This window comes from Tyto alba, unplaced genomic scaffold, assembly GCF_018691265.1.
Source record: "Tyto alba isolate M040663 unplaced genomic scaffold, T.alba_DEE_v4.0 Super-Scaffold_46, whole genome shotgun sequence".
Classification (NCBI taxonomy): domain Eukaryota; kingdom Metazoa; phylum Chordata; class Aves; order Strigiformes; family Tytonidae; genus Tyto; species Tyto alba.
This window is the reverse complement of record NW_024881322.1, coordinates 12427655-12454122: the sequence shown is the minus strand read 5'-3', so window position 1 is coordinate 12454122 and position 26468 is coordinate 12427655. Positions and strand designations below refer to the sequence as shown.

The window sequence follows — 26468 nt, the reverse complement described above, 5'->3', positions numbered from 1 at the left end:
TTCCCCTCCCATCCCAGACGTGGGCTTTTTATTTAATCTAAGACTTCTAAACAAACAAACACCACCACAAACACCCTGCCATGTATTACAGATCAAGGCATAATAATTGCCTTGTTCTACCAGGACCTCCTCAAAATCAAACCCTCCAAACCCATCACACCAGTCCTGTTCATTTCATTTATCACTGACCCAAACTGTAGGCTCACTTATACCAGAATGAGCATGGCACCACTAATCTGTAAGGAACAGAGCTTTAGCTGGCTTCCCCTTCTATAAAGCCAGTGTTTTAACTGGTTCATACTGGACTGTCACTGCCCTGAGTGAGATCTGATTTTGGTCGTCAATTTGGACAGCTTCAAAGTGAGCTTGTTGAGAGCAAAATCACAGATGAAAAATAATCTTTACTAGTTATTGCAGTGTTGAAGGGCCAGCTGTGCTTGCATTGCAAAACCAGCTGTAGACCTACTGTTGACCAGCAAGGATAACACCATGCATCTTTCAAGAAATCACTCTCTTATGCTGTGCTGTAAATGTTCAGTAAGCCAACTTTTTGGTATAGAAAAGGAAAGTTCTAACAGGAAAAAAGTATCAGAGGAAGGGCAAGTTCTCACTGCCCTTTGGACAGTTGAAAATTCGACCCTTGAATTACAAACCAAGCCAGAAACAAACATAAAAATAACAAATGCATAGGTAGGTAATAGTTATATATACATGTATGTATGTATATACATACATGTATGTGTGTATATATATATGTGTGTGTGTGTTTGTGTATTTATCTGGCTTCTATTAGATTGTCTCCTCCTTTCCCATCTGTCAAAGCTGCATCGCATGTCTTCTAAAGCACTAGCCTGGAAACTTTTAGACATGTGCTTATTGTTAATTACATGAGTAGTTCCCCAAGTGCTGATGGGAATACTCACATAGGAGGGAAGAGGGTTAAAGTGCAGAGTGATTACAGACTATTGCCAGGCTGTGTTTGTGAAATAACTGAGCAGGAAGGCTTGGAAAGCTGGAAGGAGTCCCAGCCCTCTTACAAGCAGGACAACAACTGTAAACATTTAAAAGATCAGATTTGGGAGTGAATCCTCCATCACATCAGCAATGTGACAGCCCCTCTGGAAAGACCAGGATAAATCTGCTGCTGAGGTAAAACACTTTGTGGCGTTGTGCAGTACCTGACAAATGTAAGAGAGAGGTGACTAGGGTTGGATGTGTGATCTTGCTGAGTGTGATAAGCCACTTTCCTCATGAGTAAAGCTATCCCGTAATATTCCCAAAGCATCCGTGGGATCTGGTGGCTAGAACAGGAAATGATTTTTCTCATCCTCAGGGAATTTTTCCAGTGCTATAAATTACTGACTTGACTTTTTCAATCAGGACAATGAAAATGTAAAAAGGCAGTCTTGCGCTTTCAAAACATATTTCTGATTTGAGCGTGTTGTTTGATGAGCCTATTTTTCATTGATCTCATTCTGATTTTTTTAAGTTCATAGGAAAATATGAAATAACTCGTGTTTCTAAGTAAAAGGTATTTCAGTGTAAAAATAGAGTGTTTTTTGATTTAAAATTCACTGCAACAGCAAGGTCTTGACAATGTTGAAAGTAAAATCAAAGTTATATGGAAATGGGCACCTCATTAAAAAAAACAAATTTTATGAGCAGTTTGGGGGTTGTGTAGCTTGGAGGAGTTTTGGGTTGGTTTGTTTTTCTTTTCTGTTAGAAATCTTAATCTTGATGAAAGTTTCTTAGTGTATTTTCCTTAGGAACCTATGCTCCATTTTTTCAGGCCCAATTTAAGCATTTAGGTGCTTGCTTTTAAAAATGGGTCTCTGAGACACCTAAACACACACGACTTAGAATCTGAGAGGTAATGAATGTGCTTGTCTCTCCCCGCCAACCATGGGGAAAGCTCACAGTTCTTCCAGGTGGTGCCTTTCGAGCGTTTAGCGTGCTCGGCACGTTGCAGAACCGCACCTGAAACATCCAGGAGCCGAGGGTCCTGCATAGTTTGCAGGGCTGGAATTTAGCACTTTGACCCTTTAGGCCTGCTGTACAATATATTATTTATGAAAGAAACCTTGACTAATTTACAGTATGCAGTGCATGCTGGTGCTGTTGCATTGCAGTCGCTGAGTGGGGGGGTGGAAAAGAGAAGGTGGCGATAACTGCAACTGCGAGCAGGCACAGTTTTACAGTTTTTAAAGATGTTTTAATAAAAGGGCATAGGCAAAGGCATTTTTGTTACAAACAAATACTAAGAGAGGGGCAGCTCACAGTCCCACCACTGAGTAGAGTGTTTCTCCCAGAGCTTTTCCAACATCAGGCATGTCTGTATATTTTTCCCAGCCCACCCCACCCCCCAGTTGAAATAACAGCTCCATCCAAAGGCACTGGCTAAAATGGGAGAGACTGGTCTCTACTGGCAAACAACTGGCAGCCACAGAAGACTCCCTGCCCGGCCCCATAAATACCATGCTTGTATAACTAGTTGTGGCCAGATACATACACAGACACCGCAGTCAGCGCCGAACCTCAGCGCTGGAGACGGCGTCCATCAGTTTGAGTGCTTATGGTGCTGCTCCTCGACACGTGCCCTGCCTCCTTGCTCCACTTTTATCCTCCTCTCTCCCCTGGGTCCCAGGCAGCATCAGCCTCGCTTCCCTCCCCTTGCCATTTTCTCTGCGCCTCTCGGCAGGGCGGCTGCAGCTCGCCGTTCGGCTCTCTCTGCCAAAGCGCTCGCATGCTCCCCGGCTTCTCCGAGAGCAGCAGCGTTCGCCTGGCGGGAAGGATGCCTTCGCCTTGAGGCGCCGCTGGTCTCCCCCATCCTGTTCCCTCTCTCCTTCGGCCTCGGCAGCTCGGGGAAGAGGAAGGGAGCGCGGCTGCGGGGCCGGGGCATCCTGATGCTGGTCCCCAGCCCCCCGGAGGACGCCTGAGCCCGGCGTTGCCATAGCGACGGCTCCCTAGATAAGGCGGGCAGGAGCATCAGCTGCAGCCCCAGCCCAAAAAGGTCCCGCTCCAGCGAGCCCCGACGCCAAATCGCGCCCTCCCCACCGCCTCGCACCGCTTTGTAAGTACCTCGTCCGCACACTTCCCTCCTGTCTGGGTGGCTTCTTGTTTTGCTTTTTCTTATTTTTTTCTTTTCCTTTTCCTTTTCCTTTTTCTTTTTCTTTTTTTTTTTTTTCTTTTTCTTTTTCTTTTTCTTTTTCTTTTTCTTTTTCTTTTTCTTTTTCTTTTTCTTTTTCTTTTCTTTTCCTTTTCCTTTTCCTTTTCTTTTTCTTTTTCTTTTTCTTTTTCTTTTTCTTTTTCTTTTTCTTTTTCTTTTTCTTTTTCTTTTTCTTTTTCTTTTTCTTTTTCTTTTTCTTTTTCTTTTTTTCCTTTTCCTTTTCCTTTTCCTTTTCCTTTTTCTTCTCCTCATTTCCCCTTTCCCCTCTTCCTTTTCCTCCTCCTTTTCCTTCTTTTCCCCCTTTAGCAGCCACCAGCAACAAGGCAAATCACCCATGTCACCCATAGTGACTAGCAGGAAAGCCTGGGGTCCCCACCCTGTGGAAAGCAGGATGAGGATGGCTCCATGTGGGGAAAGTTGGGGTGTGACCCCACTGAGGCTGGAATGTATGGATGGGGTCATGGGGAGGAGAGTGCTTTAGAGACATCTGCTTCAACTAACTTTAACTGCTGGGACAGTTCGTAAGCAGATAATACAAGCCAGCAGAGCGGGAACTGGTGTCAGGACTGCTTATCCCACTACAAAGGGTTAGCGGGTGCAAGGGTGAGTCTGACCCTCGAGGAAGTAATTAAGGAAGACTTTGTATCTTTTATTATCTCCAAAGACAAAAAACGTTGTGACCAGAACCTGTCTAGATGTATCTTACAGTTTTTTTCTATCAGTCAGAGTTTAACTGTTATTATTTTAATTTTTTTTACAAGTTGATGGGAGGTAGTGGGAGTCAGTTCACAGACCAACCAGGGTTTTGAACTAGCTCCCAGAATCTCACTGCTTGTGAGAGGAAACTGCTCCCTGACAATTCTGTGGGATTTCTGCATCTGCACAATTATTAGTAGCAAAAGTTTTGAGTGCAGGGAGACACCTGGATCAGGCTTTCAAATACCTAGGCATTACCTAAGAAGTTTTAAATACGCTTTAGAAAAATAAAAATCAGACTAATCTGACAAGAATGCCTAGAGAGAGCAGCCTAGTGCCCAAATAACTGCAGAAGAAACTCTGTGCAGTAGTATGAGGCTGTCTTCTGTGCCCAAGAAGACATTACTCCAATAGAGCAACATTAAACATATAGTAAAACTTGTAAAGTCAAGTCTGGAATGCAAAGCAGGAACACCCAGACTTTCTACTTGTAGGGCATCTGTTTTCTAGTCTGGCTGGAGTAGGCAGGTTGCCTTGCTTTAGTGACAAGATTTGCCCAGGAAGCAGCTGTAATGGGGCTGGGATAGGACTGGGGTATGGGCGAAGGTGAATATTTGCTGGTAAAGGAGCTGAGGCTACCTGTTGAGTGCAGGAGGAGGGAGCCAAATGCAGGAGGAAGGAGCCAAATGCAGCCAGGTGTGGTACCACTCCCCTCGGCCCCTGAGCCTTCAGACGAGCTCTGTGTTGGGAAGGTGGGTGCAAGATGACTACAGCCAGACGATAGTATATTATTCCTTCTTTACACATTTGTAAATGGCTTCATGCAATTAAGGGGCCTACTCACACTGTAGGACCCTGCCGAGGACAGGCGACAGAAGGAAGGACAGGTCTGTCTGTCCCTCCCACGTAGGTTTAGGGAGGGAAGAGGAGAGCGGGTAAGGATGCTGGGAGCTGGCCTGTCCCGCCTTGCTCAGGTGCTCGTTGCAACCAGATGGAGAGGGGCAAAGCAATTAAAAACAATTTAATAGTCGAGCCCTGTCAGGTGTGGGTGGTGGGAGGAGGAGCAGGGGCCTGAGCCGCGCTCCGGTCTGGGAAGCTTTGCCCTTGGTGTGGGCTGGAGCGGAGCTGTCGCAGCCCAACCTCTGCCTCCTGTCTGCACGGGGCAGCATGCTGAGATATTCCCACTCATTCCCATTTCCAGATGTCAAGGACATCAGCGGCGGCAAGGCCAGGCCCTGGTTACCGGGATGCGGACAAGCCCATGTGCCTGCTCTCCCACCCTGGGGCCACAGATGCCTCTGTTTCTGCTAGCGTGTTTTGCCAGAGATGGCAAAAATATGTGCTCTGGGTCCAGAAGAAGATAGGTACATAGTGTCATACAGGCTTCTGTGGCAGCGTTACTATCAACCTACCAAAATAAATACTTATTAAATTCAGATTGCCTGTTGCCACCCTACAAGGATGCTCTCGAGAGTACTCTTATTTATGCCAATGGTTTCTTTAATGTTCATGTACATCCTGCAAGCTAGTGCATGCTTTTTCTTGGGGATTTTGTCAATTGTGGAAGTAAAACGTTCCTCTGAACAAAAAAAAAAATAAGAAAAAGAAAAATCCACATACTTGTGGACAACGTTGCATAGTCTACTGAAGTCCTCAGAAGCACAGTTTGTGGAGACCTTACAAAGGGTTGGTTCAGAAATTCTAAGTATTCAACATGCAAAGAAATGACATGCAAGTGTAACGAGTCTTGCCCTTATTGTGCAATGGTGAAGAATATTGACATTGATGCCCACTTAGTCCCTGTATACTTTGATAAGAAATGTAGATCAGAAATTAATTTTTCCATGTTATAAGTAAGAATGATGACTCATTTCAGAACTGCATTGCCTCTTGAGACCGGATACAAATACCCATAGGTACTCAATTTCCCTGCAGTTGCATAGCACCTACAACCATTCAAATCCTATGAGAAAACAAGAAATGGAGATTTAAGTTTCTCCTATTCAAAGCCATTTCTGTGCCTAGTTCAGGATCAAATGAAAAAAGATCAACTCTTTAGATTTGTTATCAGAGCTTTAGTTTTCTACCTTATAAGGTAGATTTTTCTCATGAGATTTAATTTCAAGTTGATTTAAATGTCACATGATCAGATGGCCTCAAAAGATTTACATTATTGTGGTAGAAATATGTGTGAGTAGCTTTGCTGAGTATTCCCTAAGCTCTAGCCTGATTACTTGTGACAAATATCGACATTAAGCCAACTGTGCATTAAAATAGTAAACCAAAACTGGTTTCTTTGTCCATCTCTAGGCAAAATACTTCTACTTAATTGAAACCTGGAACCAGTTGCATTGGTGGACTTTTTGATGGAGACCCACAATTTAAGCAAAGGAAGGAATCCTATTATTTGCATGTATTTGTGTGTTTTAAGACTCTGCTAGTGAGTGGTAGGAGCTGTACATCTCCTTTCTCTGGATAGCTTTATTTGGGCACTTTAATCAAATATATACAGGAACTTAGAATCCTGAAAAAATAAATTAGAGTGTTCTTTAAATTACCTAGAGTTCCAAAGCTCATAAATTCAGGTATTTGTCATCTGAATCACCATCTCTTACAAGTGTGTATGCCCAGAGGAGTCCTGCTGTTCGGTGACAATGACTCGTCATGAGCTCACCCACATGAGGCTGAAGTGGCTTTTGCTCATATCTGTACTTTTCAGTCTGCCTTATCATTCCTTGCTCTTCTCTGTAAGTAGAGCCAATCCCATTGAATGCCAAAAGTCTTTACAAGGAGAAAATGCAAAACTATGTAGTCAAAGCTAGAACTTGTCTCAACCCTTAGGGAAACATTTTAAGGTGTCTCTATCAGTTCTGTCTCTTCCCAGAAGTAACAGACTCAAGGTGACTCCTTTAGGCACATATTTCTGAAGCGGGGGTGGTACAGCCTAGCTACCTTATACCAAAGTCTCAGGCTAAATGACTATTGAATCCTAGATCTTATGGAAAAATCTATATGCATTTCAGGAAGCGTCTCCCACGCAGTGTGATTTAGAGCTCCACAGTAACCATTACAGTTGCACAAAGGATGAACATGGATCATTATGCCAAGAAATATAACGGAGTGCAAGAAAAAAAAAAATAAACAACTTAGTCCATCATGTAAATAGAAAATGTCACCTACCGAGGTGACTGACGGCAGGAGGGAGCGCAGGCCGTGCAACGTGAAGGCTGCTGGAAAAGGGTTGCACTTAAAATCCGAGAGCGTGCCTCCATTTGTTAATGACTTCGTGCAACCCTCGCAGTGTTCTTCCTCCCCACACAAAATGTTACTGGGGAATCTGTTCCTTTAGTGGCAGGAATTGATTTTAGTGGTTTGGGAAAGCGCCATTACGATGCTCCCATACATCACCCCTCCTCTGAGCGGGGGCTCTGTGCGTAATGCACAGCGACAGCATGCAACAGCACCCACAGGGTTGCCCAGCGTATGCAGTGTATATACCCCCCAGATAACAAAACTCACAATATATTTTGGCAATCTTTTTATTCTTTTGTCACACAGACTGTCACAACGTGCAGTGTGGAAATACTTTTGTAAGCAAGGCAGTACCGGCTGCAGGGCAAAATTAAAAAAAAAAAAAAAAAAAGAAGTGGGGGTGTCAGAAGTTAGGCTTTAAAGCCATATTTTAAAGCACGAATGATGTCAAAGGCTTGGAACCTCTGCCTGCAAAAATGTGAAGAAATCTCTAAGAGAGTTATTTTAGAATACTATTTTTCAAACTACTGTATTAAGAAAAAATAATTAAGGAAGTCTCTCATAATCTGCATATACCGATCCTACATTAAGTCTCTTTACAGTGCTTAATTGTTATTAGGTGAAATAACTCAATGAAACTACTCAGTGAAATCAAACCATAGTTAATCATATATTATAAGGCATTTCCAGTTAGTATAGTTTAATACCAACTTTACATTTAAATTTTACTATCTATCCTCAGCTTTTTTGCCTCAAGACCTGTTCAAAAAAAGTCCATATTGTCTGAAATGGTATCCCTGATTTTACTGAAAACATTCTAAACAGAGTACCCTTCAGAGAAGAACATTTTCCCTACAATCATAATATTTGGCCAGCATGCCTTAATCAAATCCAATAAAATCAAATGGCACTGAAGAAAAAAAATCTCCCTCAAATCACAAAATGAAGTGTGAGTCTTCATATGGCCAGATAATAATTTTTCGTTTGAAATAAAATTATGACTGCTTCATTTTAAGCCATAGCTACAGCTTATTTATACAGTGGATAAACAGAGCAACCATACCATCCTAAACTGCATTCAAAGATTTCTTTATGTGGGGTCTTCCCAAGTGGAAGATTATTTTTTCTGTAAATGCAAATGAAGTCTCCAGGCAGTATAATCCTTCAGTACAGATGTGAGGCTGAACTGGAACAGTTCTGCAGTGAACAGCTGGAGGTCAAACCCCTTATCCAGGCCTGATTCAGTAAGGCATTTAAGAATTTGTAGAATTTTACAAATTTTTGTGAATTTTGAATACTAAAGGGTATGGGAGTTAATCCCATATGTACATTGTGAGTCAGAGTTCCTGACCTTTACTACTGTCAGCCAGTGTTGCCCCACTTACTTTGAAGTCGCTAGTGTTTAGGACATGTTTTTTCCATCCCCTGAAGAATTAGCTCAGTGCATGATTATGAGTGCGACCTTTCATATTTTGTTTGGCAAATATTTATGTGACTGGATTTTGCTTGAGGATTAATTGTTCTTTATATAGACACAAGTTTAATCATAGAAATGAGGTTAACTCCCCTACTGTACTGTTTCTTGTTGACAAACAACCACTGCAATTTACAGAGAAATAATATAGGCAATTTCTTTACCTCCAGCAAGATAAAAACAAACTCCCACAGTACAGTCTCCTATTTTCTCATCCTCCTTTTCACTGTTTTTCTCCAACTGCCTTTTACTTAACCTTTCCTTCTCCACCTTCCCTTCCCTCCTCTGTTTTTTCCCAGTTCCTCCTGTCTTTCTTCTACTATTCATGTTGTCTCCTGCTTTTTTCTCTTCCTCATTGTCTTCCTCCTCCCTACAAGGAAGTCACAGTTTGCTCTTATTCCCCAAAAATGGAGAACAGAGGTTGTGAATGAGGAACTACCACAGCTGTTGCTGGCTGAAGGGGGACACCCAGACCACTCAGACTGCACCTTCAGGTTGAAGGTTTTTTCCTTTAACATTGTTCTGTCATTCTGACGGGTTTCTGCTAAGAAACTGTAGAAATGATCAGCAGTAAAAAATTGTCTAATTTCCTTCTTCCTGTGAGGGCAAAGTTAGATTGTAAGATAGAGGCCAAATGTGGTCCTTGATTTACAATTGAGGAAAAATGGAGAAGAAAACCAGAACAGAACTTCCTATTTCCTAGCATTTACTTTGTGTACGTGATAGCCCTTTCTGTATTAAAAGTCAGTATTCTTCTGTAGATCCAATTTATTCCCCCTGCTAGTGTGGGTTGCTTACAGCAAGGGATTCAGAAAAAAGGGATATTGGGTGTGTAACCAAGGCAGTGGATAAATTCATCTCTTTAGCATGCGTGAGCAAAATCAGGGCAGCAGACTGCATGGCAGAGAGCAGCTGGAAGAGAAGAACTTCTCGTGAGCTGGCTAGCCAGTGGATACATAACACTGTTATGTCTGTTTTATGTCATGCTGCTGGTTTTTTGTTTGTTTGTTTGTTTGTGTTTTCTTTGGTTTAGTTTCTTTTTTTTTTTTTTTTTTTTTTTTTTTTTTTTGACATAGTATCTTCAAAGGGGGAGAAAAGCCCATTTCAATGATGTCAACAGAATGTGTTCAGCCACTTGATATCCCAGAAGACAGACTGGACAAGCGAGATTCGCACTGTAACCATTTAGGTAAGTGTTATTAGATGATGTCATTGCAGTAATTAGAGACGTGTTGTCTTCACATCATTCAGTCCTGTCCAGTGTCCTTTTTCCCCCTCCAGCAACACAACTGAGCCCTCATGAAACCTGATAGATTACACCTTCTGCTGACACTTCTGATGCCAGATGGAAAGGCAAACAGAGTTTTTCCTGCATATAAATGTCAACCGAAGCTCTAGAGCGAAGTTAATTAAAGAGGAGAAAGGAAAAAGACTCATTGTTCTTTTCCCTGGTAGAAAAATTAGAGCAGTTTCTTCATTTATATCACAACAAACTGAAAGCTAGGATATAGCTGAGCCTTCCCTGAAAACATTTTCCATATGCAATTTCAGTGAAAGATTTCAAACCTCCCCTTTGCCTCCAAAGGGGCAGCATTCTAAATACTTTTTCTCCTGTAGTATCAATCTGTTTCCTCTCTTGAACCTATTTCATACATAACTTTTGCACTGAGAGTACCAGAGGCATCTTTGCTCCACCATTCTCCTAAATACCAGACTTCATACTTGATAGATGTGCTTTTTGCATATTCATGGTCTTTGCCTCTGCTTCAAGTGCTATTACTTCATTCCTGTCTTGCAAAATTGTCACGAAGATTTAGCAACCCAGAAACAAAAATCTATTTGCTTGTTGTTACCCTTGCGATGACAATAATGAAACACAAATGAAATTCCACTTGCTTGTCAGAGAAAGTGTCTCACCGCAGGCAAGTACAATCTTATAAAGTTTGTTTTTTCTGGCCTTCTGCCTCTGCCACATGGCATTTCTAGCCACAGGCACCACTTTTACAATTGCTGGTATACCAAACATAATTGTTCCATAAAATTATTTAAATAAGTACAGAATGAATCCCATTCTACAGTCAGGAAACTGAGGCAGTGGGAGGTTGAATGAGCTCATTAGGACCATGCAGCAGGTCTGTGAAGGCCAGAAAAAGATTCCACATCTTATAGGGACTTCACCTGGAGGTTGTCCTTCCCATGTCTACCTGCAGGCTCGCAGACACACGGCTCCTCAAATAGTGTGGGAGAGCCTGGAACAAAGTCCTGTTGCGCCCAAATCTGCAGTGTCGGGGTGGGTGGGGGTAGGGACCCTGCTGAAGCCAAACAAGCAACTTTTAAGCAATCATAGCATTGCTTTGTGTGATGATACCAATGATGGGCTAGAGTCAATATTTTCAGCTTGCATAAGCACCCAGAAATGCAGATCCTTGCAGAAAAGCCCTGCTGACCATCTGAAACATCTGAGACAAGGCTTGTTTTAAGGGAAAACCAAAAATCCAGTGTAATGTTATGTAAATCAAAAGTGAATACCAACAGCTCAGTGGCTCTGGAAATAAAGCCAACTCTTGAAGGGAACAATATACTGGCTTGGTTTACCAATACCTCAGGCTGACCCCACACACATAAATCTTTCCTTCACAAAAGTTCCCTTGTAACTCTTGAAGACACAGCCTGCACAGTTAGCGCTGGATGAAAGAGGGATGGCCACGGGACCTCTCCACACGATGCTGCAGCCTTCCCTCTGCTGTGCAACACACGGCTGCCCACAACTCCCTCCCTCTGCTTTATGTCTGCCATCTACAATGCAGAAGGACCACCTAAGTCCCTTGACTCCCACGTAGTATGGCACAGATGCCTCTTGTGCTGACTTTCTATTTAAGAGAAGTTTCTCCACAGGCATTTTAATTTACTTGAATGAAATCAGTATTATTAAAGCTTTTCTTTTAATTATCTGTTTTATTATTTTCCCCAATTTTCAATTTATTTATTTTTATTTTTTTCCCTGCAGAAGATCTTTCAGAGCAGCTGATTAAGAGCTGTGACCTCAAAAAGAAACCAAGAAAAGGTAAAACCATCCCAGCTTCCCAAAACACTGAACAGGAGCAAAAAAAGCCAAGGAGAAAAGATACACCAGCTTTGCACACCCCACCACCTCTCACGGGTGAGCAACACATCTCTTGACTTTGAAATCCCAATTCAGCTGATGGGACTGAATCTGGGCAAAAGTCCAGAGACCCCTCATTCACTTATGTCCCCCTGAATGTGGGCAGGAACACAGCCTCACGCTGTCTGTGCCTGGGAAGACAGGAGAACAGAGAGGCTGACTTTCTCACAGGCATTCCCTGTTAGATGAAGGGTTTTCTCACAGGGTCTGGGATTACCAAAATGAGTGGGTGTGTAGTCTGGAAACACGCTCCCATGGAGCTCATAGTCTTGCCTTCATGTGATAAAGGATGTGTATTTATCTCTAGCTGATGAGCAGTGCGAGATGTCCTGATTCAATCTGGTCCAAAATCAAAAAGGATCCCGTTTAGCCCCCACACTTTCTTGTGAAACTTGTACCCAGTGCTCAGGGGGAGGTTGAATGGGGATAAGGCTGGGAGGAGACCAGAGAAGCACACAAGCTGGCTGCAGGTTGCTCCTCCTGGAAATCACAGGGCTCTTGTGCTTATGGGGACTCTGGCAAAGAGCGAGTGGGTTTGGGAAGCCAGAAACCATCACAGCCACAAAGGGGCTCCTTGTAGGATGCTCCCTGCTGCTGCGCATCTACGGACCTCTGCAGTTCAAGAGCCAAATGCCACCAACCTGGGGAAGGAAAGAATGAGCAGGAGACTGCCAGTGAAACCTGACAATCTTCCAAGATCATCAGTGGGAATAAAAGTTTGCCACTTCTCTCTGCTAAAAAGCACGCCTTGTTGGGCTCCCTGTGGAGAGAGCTGTGCTCTTGTATCAACTGCATTGAGTTCTTCTTCCCGTGTTGCACATACACAGAGGAGTAGCTACTTGCATGGTCCCCTGCGTATCTGCAACAATTCACCAAGTCAAAACCAAGCAGCTGGGATTTTCCAGTATTTGTAATCCAGATATCAAACCTGACTTTGTTCAGCTTTCACATGTATCTTCCTCAGCAATTCTCTCTTAAGGAAGAGTGGCTTACAGGCTGAAGAGCTGCATTTTGTGCCCACAGTAGCCATATCATAAATAAAATATTGTTTCACTAATTAAAACAGGCCAGTTATGTGTGGAGACAATTCTGTTGCTCCCGAGCAGAAGCTTGAACATCCATATGATTAAGCTACTTTGATAAGATGTCTAACCTTCTGGAATAGAAGACTGAACTCATCTTAACCATGATTTCTGATGTGCTGCAGTTTGGTCCATTACGTATAACCAGAAGCCAGCTGATGTGAGAACAGCAATGTCTATAGCCCATGGGATATAACTGACTTGGAGGAAATGTATACTGTTGTAAAACCTGACGAGTAGGTACACCATGCAGCCCAGATCATGCACTCCTGCAACCTTACTTCAGACTTGTTGCTGGGAAAGTTACACAGGTGTAATTTTCTTTGATGTGCAAGGCTGAAGTGGCATTTTGTTTTTTCTTCTTGCCTGCAGGCATACTCTCAGACTTTTCTGATAATCTGCTGAAAAGGTATGGTATCACGGAGAAGCCACAGAGAGAGAGAATGAGTCCAGGCTCTCAGATCACTGAACTGGAGCAGAAGAAGCCCAGGAGAAAAGATACGCCTGCAATACACATTCCACCCTTTATAATAGGTAAGAAAGTTACTTAGGTAAAGTTCCTCCAAAGAGGAAGCAAATCGTGGCTTCTCTCAGAGGTAGGCTTGGGAGGAGCCTGGAAGCAGAGTGCTCTGCCCAGTGTACTTAGCCGTTCCTGCTAAACTGGACCTATTTCGTCAAAGTAGATCATAGCAGTGGTGGTTCATAGAAAGTCTTTTCCATATCCCCTGCTCATGCTCTGGGAATAGAAGTGAAGGGGTGTAAGAGAAGACATTGGGTCACTTGATTATCTCTTGCAATCTTTTGTGGAAGACCAACTACTGCTCTGATTTTCAAACCTGAGCACGTGAAAATTTTTAGGTCATCAGCACTAACGTGGCTCATGCTCTCAGACAACCTGGAGCAAAGCGGTCCTGATTAACCTCCCCTTAACTCCACAGTCCCTGACATGAACTGAGGAAACCAAGCTGTGATGAACTTCTCATTTACAGCACCTTTAAGACAGTTCTGTGCTTCTGGCATAATAGGCAGTGCAGCAGTTAATTTGTTTGGTGACTGTAGGAAGTCAGTCAGCTCTGTTTTGGTCCAAAGACACTTTGCTGCATTTCCCACATTCCTCTATCACAGAAGAGCCTCAATTCTTCAATATTTCTGAAGGTCTTTGAAGATGTAAAACACTGTGTAAATGTTAATTACTAGTGCTAGCTAGAGATGCAAGCAACAGTGCAAGTTTGCATGCTGTGCACCGGCCCTTTCCAGGTCACAGGATGGAGCAAAAAATTAACAAACAAATGGACAAATGAACGAATGAAAAACAAACAAGTCCCAGATCCAAAACTAGTGCCAAAATGGGAATATATTGTTCCCTTAGGAACCTCTCGTATGAACTGGTTCTGCAGTGGGCTGGCACTACCGAGCAGTGAGACACACAAAGTAAAGAGGTCCTGAGACAAGAGCTGGATGTTGCTTAGTCGCTCAGGGCCAAATTATCTGACTTTCAGGTACACTCTGAATGGAATTCCTGTACACCTAATAATTATAAGGTGTGCAGACAGCTTCATCAATCCAAATACGCACCGCTATTTGTAGACATCTCCTTCCTTTGTGAATCTGTGACTGACTTAAACATCCATAAGAATTTTTTTTTCATTTAATTAGTATGGGGCTCCCAAAAGCAGAGAGAAGCATGACTAAGATTGCAGGATCATGGCAGCAAGCATGGTGAACACTAATGCCTTGCACATTGATCTGCCTAAGGAAAATACATTTTTTATTTGCTCATGGAATTCAAGCATCCCAATGGCTTGTGGCATCAGAGCTGCTGTAAGTTTGTTACTGGAAACCTGGTCCAATTATCTGCTGGGGGAAATGAAATCTAGCATACTACTTCTAAAGCCAACTGCAAATGCTCCACTGTTTGAAATATTTAATATTAATAATAATATCACTGATAATTAACTGTTCATATAATTGTTGGAGGAAATTACCCAGAAAATTACCCGGAATTTCACATGACAAATAAATTAGGTGGGAAAAAAACATAGTCTTTCAGGGATTGATTTAGAAACAGAAAAAGAGGTAAAATTTATCAAGCCATTTGTAATAAAAATTAGTTCTGTGTATTATACTTGAAACCTACCTTTCCTGTGGACTTTGGAGGAGAGATGAGACAGTATTTTCATCAGTTCAAAAACACTCCCAAGAAAAGCTGCCTTTTGTATTTGTCGCACCTTTGAAGATGCTGTATGGCCTTTGCACTTCTGGGTATATGCAGGGAAGAAGAATCTGAACGTGAAACACATTTGATAAAAATCAAAGACGAAATGTGTGACAGTGAAGCTGAGAGGCTTGTCTCTTTTTTGGTTTAAATGTAATTGCTAGCTAAGAGGATGAAGCAAGGGACAATTATTTCCTTGACCTGTCTCAACAACGGTCTGGTTGGATTAGCATCTAGTCACTTATTACTTCTTGTTTCCACCATAATTTCAACTAGCTCAAGTAGGCACTTGAGAGAGAAATGAGAATAATTGTAAGGGACTTCATCTCTTACCTCCCATGAAGACTTCTTCTTTAACTTTTAATAAGCAAAAAGAAAGCAAAAAGAAGCTGGTACAAGTTATATGGTAACAGAAACATGTTCTAATCCTTAAATTATTTGGTAATCAAAAAACTCATAAGGTAAGAGGAAAGCAGAGGAAAGGAAAGGAGAGGAAAGGAAAGGGAAACAAATAAAATGAAGTGACCTTCAAATGTGTGACAAAATTCAAACTGTGTGCATTTGCTGTTGGGAAAATGATAGAAACTAACACAATTTTCAGCTGTTTTCAATCATACCTCCAGTGACACTTTCTTGCCTACTGGTGAAGTCACCTTCCAGCACTCAGCACGGATTCAAAGCAGCCTGCTAGATGCTGCCTCTCCCCAAGGACAACTTTTCCAGATCCCGTATTCTGGGTCTGTTTTCCAGTGATTGATGGCATGTGGCAGATTTGTGCCTGTGTCAGGGGCAAAGTAGCCTGTGTGTTTGACTGCCTGAATTTCATTCCCTCCCTACTCAAAGGACGCATATTTTCTTTTTGAGATACGTACCAACACACAGCGTTCAGCTGGTTGAGATTCGCCAGTGGTGGCCCTGCGACTTGCTATGAAAAAGTGACTCATTGTGGCTGAGGGCTGGTCCAATATTTACTACTTGTTTACTTTCAGGGTGGTCCCATCAGGTAGCAGACAGAGCACAAACAAACGGAGCTCTTGCGGAACTGCTGTGTAAAATAGAACCTGAATTATAGACTCGGAGACCTGAGAAGCCCCGGCAGGGCTATGTGCGCTAAATAAATATAGACAGGCCTTTCTGTCCCTCTCTCCCTGTTATTGGTGTTGCTGCAGCAAGCAGCACACTTAATGCCACATGTATCCCTTGTGACCTGCTAATGAGGATTGTCCCTGTTTCTAACATTTCCCCTTCAGATCCCTCCCAAATGCCACTTCCAGATGTCAATTCAAAAAACTCCACTTAATTGTTTGTAGTAACAGAGCTTAATTACTAGATTATCTTTTTAAGCAGCTGTCCACACAAATAGCTTTGTTGTAAATGTAGCTAAAAATGGCAGCTGTGTTATCTCTCTCCATTTTGACCAGCTGGTTATGAGCACTCTCGGATGGTCCCTCTCCTTCTTGGGTGGCCAGAGATATTTTCTATTGCAAATAAAAGCAAGTCAAACAGACCACACAAAATTATGAAAATCAATGTATCTCCTGGATGGCATGTGATCCAAGTGAGAATTAGAATTATTTTTGCACCTTGCAAACACTCAATCCAAACGGGAAATGCAAGGACAGAAATGGAGCTGCTAGATTAGAATCTGAACGTTACTGTCTGGAGGAATCCATGACTAGCTGTTGTCTGAAGAAGGAGGCTAAGGAAATTTAGCCAGTTTAAATGTCTAAGCCTGGGCATCACAGAACTCTCCTCACACTGATAAATATATTCAACATTAAAACTCCTATGAAAGTGGCACAACTAACATTGTGCCACGTGTGTACAAACAAGCCATGAGCAGTCTCCTTCAGTGGCCAGCTCTCCTTCAGTCAGCCAACACCTTGGCTTTCTAAAGGGATTAGACCAGAAGACAAAATATAATCACAATTCTAATGGTCTTTTTTTCCCTCTCACTTGCCAGTAAATTATTTGAATCTGATCCAAGGCCTATACTCAGCTCTGGGACACTCTGTTGCCATCCCCACATTGCAATATATTCAATTAACTGAAGTATTTCTGAGAGCTCTTCAGGCCTGTAGGTTTGAGCAAGAATGTAAATAACTGCATAAGTATGGAAACACAGTTCCTGAAATGTAGCTGCTTAGAGTTTCTTAATCAGATCAGAGATAACTAGTAAAACCACAGTTTCAAACCCTCACTCTCCCTCATGCCCTAGAAAACCAGTTAAGGTTAGGATAACATCACACCCCCCAAAAAATCTCTGAGTGATGTAGGAGAAGCACAGCAGTTTAATGTCACCTCTCGTCCCTTTCCTGTGCAACGGATGGGACTGGAGCACTCCAATATTCTCCCAACACAGGTGCAGTTGTCTGTAGACAGTCAAGTGGAACTGGTGCTACGTTGGTGCTTTTCTGATTTATAACCCAGGAGGAATGCTTAGATCTAGGTGGCACCTGGCAAATGGTTGATTTAAGCCAACTTCTTCTTCCTCCTACGTTTGAGCTTCCTAACAGAAGCTCTCAAGTCTCTGTGAGCCTTTGCAGTCCTAGACTCTAGCTAAAAATTGTAAGTAGTTGCAAGTTCTGTTGGGAAAATATGATTGTATTACATTTCTACTCTGCTTTCTTTAGTCATATCCCTTGGCAGATATTAACAGAACAACCTACCAATCCTTAAAAGAGGTCCACGGGATGAGCTGCATTTCATAATACACACAGCTGGGAAAAGAGAGGCAGGGAGGCTTAGTGATTTACTTAAAGAGTAAACAGAGAAAAACTGATTTACAAATGTTCTCCAAATCCAGCATCCTGCTCATTCCTTTAAACCCAGAATTTCCAAACCGCATTCAGTCAAGCACACTTTCTCCACAAGTGATCAGTGGCACTGTGTCAAAGAAAAAAAAAAATCCTTTCCTGGTGTTACAGAAATAACGCTAGCCTTGGCATCCCATTTGTATCCCCCTTCCACTGTTTTGCATTAAAAGGCTGATTTTAAAGGCGTGTAGTTGTCCTTGAAGCTGCTGGTGGTCCATGGTCTGGAAAGTTAATAACCTTCAGCTCTAGGCTACGTCCTCCTCTGAGCTTTGAATCCTGAACTCTACTGGAAACCTTTGGAGTTCATCAGTCATCAGAGTGATTCCTTGACAATGAGGCGTAGTCTTGCTATTGATTGTGGTAAGCGTCTGCCACGCTACTGATGTGGGTCCAGCTGAGAGCTGGGGACCTCTGCTTGGCTGCTACCTCCCTGCCGTCTCTAGCATCTGCTCTAAAAGCTCTTGTTTATTTGCTACAACCAGGCCATCAGAATGACATAAACGTGCTTTTCCTTCATCACTTCATAATTTAAATAAGAGTGGACATGGTCATAAAGCATAGTGCAACTTTATTTAGCTTACATTCCATACCTCTTATTCCTGAGTTTACCCAAAAAACAGCTTAGCGCTCATCAAATGATCCACTGTGGCTTCACATTTTAAGCATATTTTAGTTATGTTTTCCTCATTCCTCAAATGCTCCATTAAGAAAAATCAACAAAAAACTCCACTACCCCTCTAAAAAAAAAAAAAAAAAACAACCCAAACCCCAAAGACAACAGGGGAAAAAAAGAAAAAACTGTCTGCATTTGCCTAAGTTGTGTATATGGATAGAAGTCTGGGTGGGGAACATTTACATCCATCTCCAGAAAATGGCATAATTCTTTGCAGTTAATAATGGTGGTTACTCAATCGCTGCTTGAACAAATGAAGTCCTTTGAGTTTCAAAATAATATTCATTCATGACTTTCAGTTTATCTCATGGTCCCGCTGAAACCACCCAGTTCACAAGAACTGCATATAAATGAAGCAGGAGCTAACTTAAATGAAGGGCAGTATTGTTGAATATTTTCATTAATCCATCACCTCTTGAAAAGACTCCAGAGTTGAGGAAAATCTTCCTGTGTGGTATTGCTCTTTTTTCAGACCTCGTCAAGACTGAAAGCCTTCTCTGTGAGAGGGCTTTCGGTGCAGAAAGAAGCAAAACAGGCTGGTTTGACAGAAGAACTCAGCTGGTTAGCACAGACTGAGAGCAAACAGTAGGAGACCGAATTAGGGAGAGATTTCATTGGTCTCCACACAATGGTAACCCTCATCCTGTTTTTAGACTATGTTAACCTCCACATCAAGGAATGTGGGCATAAAATATATCTTACAGGTCACTTGCTTTTTACTGAGAACAGGCAAAACCATCTACAATCTGTTAAAATAGGGATCAAGAACATTTTCTACGTAGTGAAGAGAGCAGTTACAGTAATGGTGATACCTTGGTATCACATAAAAGCCTCCAGATCTGTAAGGGGTGGACTTTCTGGTTTAACTGTAAGAGAGAGAAAGAGAAGAGAGACAGAGAGAAGTGGGGAGAAACAAAGATTTGTGGAAGATATGATCCACAACCTAAGTCTGTTTTCACATTGATCTTAATTTGGTTGCTCTTGCAATTTAATGATATTTTATAACGTCAATGGGGATGGCACTTGGCATGGGGGTATTCTAACATTTGTCTCCTTTGGAATCTGCATTTTCACAATCTAAGTAATATTGATATTGATATATACATATATATATATAACATACACATGTTCACAAAAGCTGACTCAGTCATGAAGATTAATCACAGTAATTATTTAATCATGAAAGTGCTTTCCCTTTTTTAACTTTCCAAACCCTTTTAGCAAACAGATTCCCAGATGAAATTTTGGTGTCTCTTTTCACAGGTAGCAGAAATATGCTGGATTTAAGAGTGTTTGAAAATTTTAGCTAAAAATGCAGCGATCCAGTTCTAGTTCACTAAATATCATGAGACTGATGTGCCAAAAATAAATGAGGAGTAACTCCCATGATGTTAGAAAACTACGTTAGGATCAAGAAATTAGAGGGGACTGAAAGATTCTTCTTATCCTGATATTTTCTAAAGAATTAATCTTTTAAATCAACTCATTTTCTCTCTCTTTTTTTTTTTTTTTTTTTTTTTTTTGGTGTCCTGTTTTTAAGGCACTAAGCTGCTTACAGAAGAAAAGCAAACAGTGATTATGGAAGATGAAGAAAAGGATGGAGACACAATCCCTAGTTAAGATTACAATGATATTTCCAATAATACCGTGTAAATAATTCTGGGTCATTCAAAGTGGCAGCGCATAGGAAAAAAAAAAAGTCCTTTCATTTTTATAAATAATTATTTTCTCAAGCATGCACTTGAATTTAAATTATCTTCAAGTGCTTATCTGCATCTCATGAAATCCCAGCAAGCATCATAGGGGGTGATGACAGAAATTTCACTTACATATGGGGTTGAAAGGATTCTCTTGGTTTACTAAAAGCGGCTTCCCAGGATTTTTGTCAATGAGGAATCTGCCTCAGATCAGATCTAGCTTTGTGCAGCGTGGTGATAAAGGTTAACACAGAGGACGCCACCAAGCCAGTATACCTGGCACTGGATACCATAGCAGTAAAACATCAACTAATGATTCAAATTGCATTTTTCTCCTGACATTTCCCCTCATTTGTCCAGCTTTGCTGGAAAAACATTGACGGCAGTGAAAAGTCCCACAAGCAGAGCTGATGGGATAGATGGAGAAGGTGGGGGAGTCCCTGGAATGCGAAGCAAACACTTCCTCTGCCTGTATCTGCTCCTGACTTGTGTTTGTGAGGAGAAAAGGGTAGATTTACCACAGAATGAAAACTTACAGCTAAGGGTTGTCAGCATTGACACATCCAACGGGATGGAGGGCAGAGCTCTCAGAAGAGAAGTGTATGGGAAGTGCCAGGCCTGCCTGTTACACCAGTGTAGACTATTGATTTTTTTTCTTTCAAAGGTTTTATTCCTGGGTTGGTGAAAGATAAACTAATCGGATATTTGATCCTTTTACTCCATATTTTTTCTTTTGACATATGCTTTATAAACTGAGTCTTAGGTTGTCAGTTATGAGGGGTTGCAAAGATTAAAAATCACAGTGGGAGAGTAAAAATTGAGTAAAAGGAATAGTGTTACTCCATGGCATACGCACACTGCAAGGTGGAGCAGCACCACGCTTTTTTTTTAATAGTTTACCTCATTGAGTCAAGAGTTGTTTTCACAGCCTGCTACAGTCTTCAGCGTTTATACAGAGACGGGTACTTGTAGAATATTGTACAAAATAGGTAGAACTGGGTAGTTTTGTGCTTACCTTAATAGCTCTGTGTGCTAGACGGAGCTGCACTGCCAGCTGGACCCTTAGGGACCTCAGCAGAGAGGTTAAAGATTATTTAGCCTGGCAGACTGAATTTAGTTATCTTTTTAACACCCTTAGGCAGCTGAAGAGCACACTAGTTTGGAATTCATCTGCCACAGTTACTGACCCAGCATCTTTCATGAGAACACAGTCCATTTGCAGATATTCAGCTTCAAGATGTAATCAACAAACTTATAATAAATAATCATGTATCCAAGTGTACAAGAGGCCAGCTAATTATTAATGGGATGCCTAATAGGAGGTGTAATTTTTTTTTTAATGCTGTTAATCTATCAGGGAGATGAGATAAAATTTAAATTATAATCAATCAGTAGTTCATATAAGAACATTCATGTAAGGTACACAGTAAAGCATGTCACACCAAGTACATGAGAAGAAATAAGTGCAATTTGAGTCCAGCTTTACCAGTGAAGCTGGTGAATATTTTCAGTGCACAGTACAGCAAAAGTGAGAGCATGGAAGCCTGAAAAGATTCAAATGAACATCAGCAATGAATTAGCTGCAAAAATGTATGTGTTTAGACATGAAGGCCCTTAACAACACAAGGCAGGAGCACAAATAGGATGTGACTGACTTCACTGAAGAGGATTTGTTTCCAATCCTGGGGAATGCTGACACAGCTCAATACGAAAAAAAAAAAAAAAAATGAGCACCCTTTAAGCCTAGCACTACATGTTCTTCACCAAAGAGGAGTTACGGTCACGGTGACATCTCTGATGGCATAGCAGCCTAATTTACCATCCCTGTATAGATCAACTTGAAGCCCAGCCATAAAAATGCCACAACATACATAATTTGCTGCAGTTCATTTAAAATTGCATATTCATAGCTTGGTAATTCAGCATTTACTATTTTTCCACCCAGGAGCAACACGAGTGACTTAAAAGTAATTTTTCACCTGATCAATTAAGTAAATAGGAGTTTTTGCACTGTTCATGGGAAGCAGTGAGATGAATCATTTCTCAAAGCTTTCACCTGCCTCATTGCACTCAGTGAAAGTGTTAAATGTTACTTTATTTGGGAATAACATACAATTTTTTTTTCAAATCAGATAAACACTGCCCCTTCCCCCAAAACAAAGCCTTTAGGTGCTGCAGAATGTGTGTGGACTGTATAATGTCATGCATGTGGTTAATTGGGTTGGTTCATTGCTGTTCAGGCTCTGAACTCTCCCTTTAAGACCAGATGGAGCTAAAACGGCACAAATTGCTCTCCTGGGCAAATGGCTGGAGTTGGTGTGTTCTGAGGCAGAAAGGCTTTTGTCCCCCCATGTCCCCAAAGGTCCCCCATGCCCATTACAGCAAAACCAGAAGGAAATGGAAACACAGGAACAGGCCAAGCCTTTCCATAGCACTGTCAGGGCTGGGATGCTCCAGTCTGAAGTCGCTTACGTTGTCTGCACACAGGCACTGACTGCTTAGGGGCTGCAGAAGCTGGATGGAATTCAGATATTTAGGTGGAACTGCATCTCACCCCAGAAGTCTGTGACAGGCAGGACAACCAGTCCAATGCCTCGGGGAGAATGAAGTGCTTCAGTCAGTGAATAAAAGACTGACTGCAGTCAGGAGGTTGAAAATGGCTAGTATTTCTGGAGCAAATTCTCAGTTAACCTCTACCTACAAACTCAGAGACAGGTCTCCATTTACAACAGGATTTGAACAAAGGGATTTAATGGCCTCCAACTTTTAACTCATGATTGCAGAAAGCCCATCACCCATCTGAAGGGGATGTAATGAGCATTTTTGCAGTGCTAAACATAAGGTACATAGGTTAAGTGACTTGCCCAGCTAACCACAGCAGAAACAAATCCAAAGCAACATTCATGATGCTATCACTAACTCACACTATATTCACAGATAAAGCAGCACTTGCACACTTTGAGTTTAGCAACACTTACACTGAATTTTGTCTGCTTGAAATTTTGTCTTACTGGTTAATAAATTGATATCTGTATAATGCTTTGATCACTTAAATTAATATATGTGTTTAGATATCATAACAGATTATCTTTCTGCATGTCTTATGCCATTCCTACCTTTTGAGATTACATTTTGTACGCATGACCTTACTGTATGCAGAGAGACTGCCCAGCAATCACATCTACAAGCGAAAACCAAAAGTGCACGTCAGTGATGCATGTTAGAAATTTTGGCATCTCTCTTGTATTTAGATAAATTCATAAACACTTACATCCTCCAAAAAGACATGGCCTCTTAGAGTGAGGGGGTACAAATAGAAATACCAGTGTTCTGGAAATGTAGTTCTACAAACAGGAAGAGTGAATATTAAAAGCCAGTTTCTACTCCATGATACTGGTTCCTGGTCCTGTGGGAGGAACCCATGTCAGACTGTCGGACCCAGGAGCTGTGAAGGGAAACTTAATCCATCCTTATATCTGACATCCTGAAGAATCCTGAAAAGACACAGACTGGACAGATGGACAAGCAGCAGCAAAATTAGAAAGCACATTCCAGAAATAAAAGAACCACTTTTGATGAAACATTTGTGCTTAGTCGTACAGGTGCGATGATCCCGTAAAATGCAAGCTGTGTATTTATAACCATGAAACACATTGCCACGAGCTTTGGATTTTTCCAAGCCACCAGGTTTTTTCCAACCTCCAAAGTAGGTTTTAGGCTCCCAGGTGGTCTTAGTGTCTGAGACAAAGTTATACCTATCGCAGATTTGGTTTTCTGTAGTCTGTTTAGCCTTGAGAAGACAGAGCCTAAAGGGATCTTATCAATATATATAAATGTCTGATGGGAGGATGTAAAGAAGAGGGAGCCAGGCTCTTCCCAGCGGTACTCACTGACAGGATGAGAGTCATTGGGCACAAACTGGAATACATGAAATGCCACTCACAAGTAAGAAAACATGTTTTTACTACTAAGCACTGACACACATAGCCCAGAGATGTTGTGGAGTCTCCATCCTTGGAGATTTTCAAAACCAAACTGGTTGCAGTCCTGAGTAACCTGCTCCAGTGGATCCTATTTGGACTGGCCAATTTCAGAGGTGTCATCCAGCCTCAGCGATTCTGCGACTATAGCCCAGGATCCATAGCAAGAGATCTGCTTGGTGATGCTTAGCAGGTCTGTGAGAGATCGGAATAAAGTTTGGGGTAAAGGGAGGAGTGCATATAAAAGGATAGTGAGGCATCAGTCAGAAGGACTTGTGCTGACCAGATACCTGAGTGACAGAAGTGAACGACAGGCCTCAGCAAGAAGGAGAAGGGAGGTGGAGACATGGCCAGTCCAGAACCAAATTTGCTTTATGAACCCAACTGTCTACCTCATGACTTAAAGAACTGGAAAGGCCCATTTAAGCTTCTGAGCCACGGCTCCTCCTTCCTCCTCCTCCCCTTCCTCGTTCATCTCTGCTCTGGCTGCTGCAATTTCCCTTGAGGATGTTGGAGCCAATCTTCCTTTCCAGTTCCTGTTTGTGTAGACATAGATATCCACAAAATATAAGGAATGAATACTCAAGAGTCTCTCTATGTCTCACTCACTGTGGATTTAAACAATCAGATTTTTAAATTCAGACTTTAATCCTTTTCTAAAAAAAATAAAAAACTCCCGCTCAAAAACCAGAGCACCAAACTTTTTTGCTGTAGCAAAGTGATCCAGTGATTAAAGCAAACACTCAGTTCACAAATGGACTAAAGAGAAAAAGGGCTAAATTTGAAAGTGTTGATAGTTTCAATGAGTAATTCGTAACAAATCTCATTGGCCTCATAAGTCAGAGATCATGAGACTTTCCAAGAGGTACAGATTACTCAGCCTTATTTCTATGCTGGCAGCAAGTGGTTATTGCAGAAATCATCAATGCAGAAAAAGGTCGAATGCATTGCAAAGCCAGACCTCTCCCAAATAATATAGATTTCATTTTTTAACTTCACACTTGGAAAACTTCCCTTTGGTGTACACTAGATGTCAGGGTTGGACTGAGAGGATGAGTCCATCCACCCATCACACAGCTCTGTGTATCAGGCTGGATGCCATCAGCACAACTAGTTTTGCTTAGGAATCATTTTTGTGAAGCACCCCATATTTACATGGAGCAGTCTGCACAAACATCCTCTCTTCCCCACTTTGCAGTACTTCATTTAAGCTGAAAGCCCCAGGCTTTGGAAGAGGAAAGAGACATCCTGAAATATCTTTGCAATACCAATGAGTATCTGCCAGCATTCTTCACCTTCCCCAGCTCCAGGAAAAATAAAAAATAAAAATGCTCTAAACCACTTGGGTGAACAGATATTTTCTGGAGGGGACTCTAATAGGCAGCAACTTGGCACAGCATGGACTCAGCTGGAGGAAACTGAGAGCAAAGAGGAACGTGATCAGAACTACATTAAATTTGTAGGAGCCATATACACTCTCCTTGACCCCAAGCAGGTAATTTCATTTCCCTGTGCCCTGACTACTGTGAGAGTCAACTTGTAACTCTCCAAAACGGGCTGACAAAAACAGCCTGAGAAAGAGATAAGGGATGGGTGGGAGCAGAGGACCTCTGAGCCAAGGAATGCCTCCAACACTTGTAAGTAACAAAACTATAGTCTTGGGGTGGATAATGTGGAGGTCAGAGCTGATAAGGCAGCCTGATTACCACAGGATGCACCTGGAGGAGAGGGCCCTGTGGAGACAGGACAGCTCTGCTCTGGTGCATCTTGTAAAGTTTCAAGGGCCATCTGTCTGGTGAATGACCTTTGCTTCATTATCCACGAAATGCATATTAAAGTTGATACCCCTGAGTATGCTACATCATCCCATGAAGCTCCCCATACATATAATATGTAGGGGTGTGGGTTGACCTAGGGGAGGGACCCAAGGAAAGTGTGTATAAATTGAGGCAGGGCAAGGAGTGAGGCAAGCAAGTGATCAGGAGAGAAAGGGAGCAAGGAATAGATAAAAAGAAGCAAGCAAGACGGATTCATCCCTGATGACCTCAACAGTACCAATGCAGGACCCTGGCCCGGTGATCTCTACTTCTCTATTCTCTCTCTCTCTCTCTTCTTTTCTTTTCCCCTATTCACTTGTTACCCTTAAGTAATGCAAGGCATACTGTATTGCTAGCCATAATTTGTTATATACTTAGCCAATTTTCGTGTATCCTATTAGTACGTTGTAGGAAATTAATAAATGTTTGTGCATGGA

The 26468-nt window shown here is 41.9% G+C and overlaps 1 protein-coding gene across 3 annotated transcripts; it reads left to right on the top strand.

Moving 5' to 3' along the window:
* Positions 1 to 1046: 1046 nt before the first annotated feature.
* Positions 1047 to 26468, top strand: PPP1R17 (protein phosphatase 1 regulatory subunit 17). 3 transcript variants are annotated; one of them, XM_032997380.2, is made up of 5 exons: positions 1047 to 1149; positions 9665 to 9777; positions 11596 to 11748; positions 13206 to 13367; positions 20078 to 26468. In XM_032997380.2, the coding sequence occupies exons 2-5, from the start codon at positions 9696 to 9698 to the stop codon at positions 20155 to 20157; spliced, it is 477 nt and encodes a 158-aa protein (XP_032853271.1). In that variant the 5' UTR covers positions 1047 to 1149; positions 9665 to 9695; the 3' UTR covers positions 20158 to 26468. The 3 variants fall into 3 exon arrangements, with proteins under 3 accessions (XP_032853271.1, XP_032853269.1, XP_032853272.1); XM_032997378.2 differs by lacking the exon at positions 1047 to 1149 and adding an exon at positions 2463 to 3070; XM_032997381.2 differs by lacking the exon at positions 1047 to 1149 and adding an exon at positions 9010 to 9082.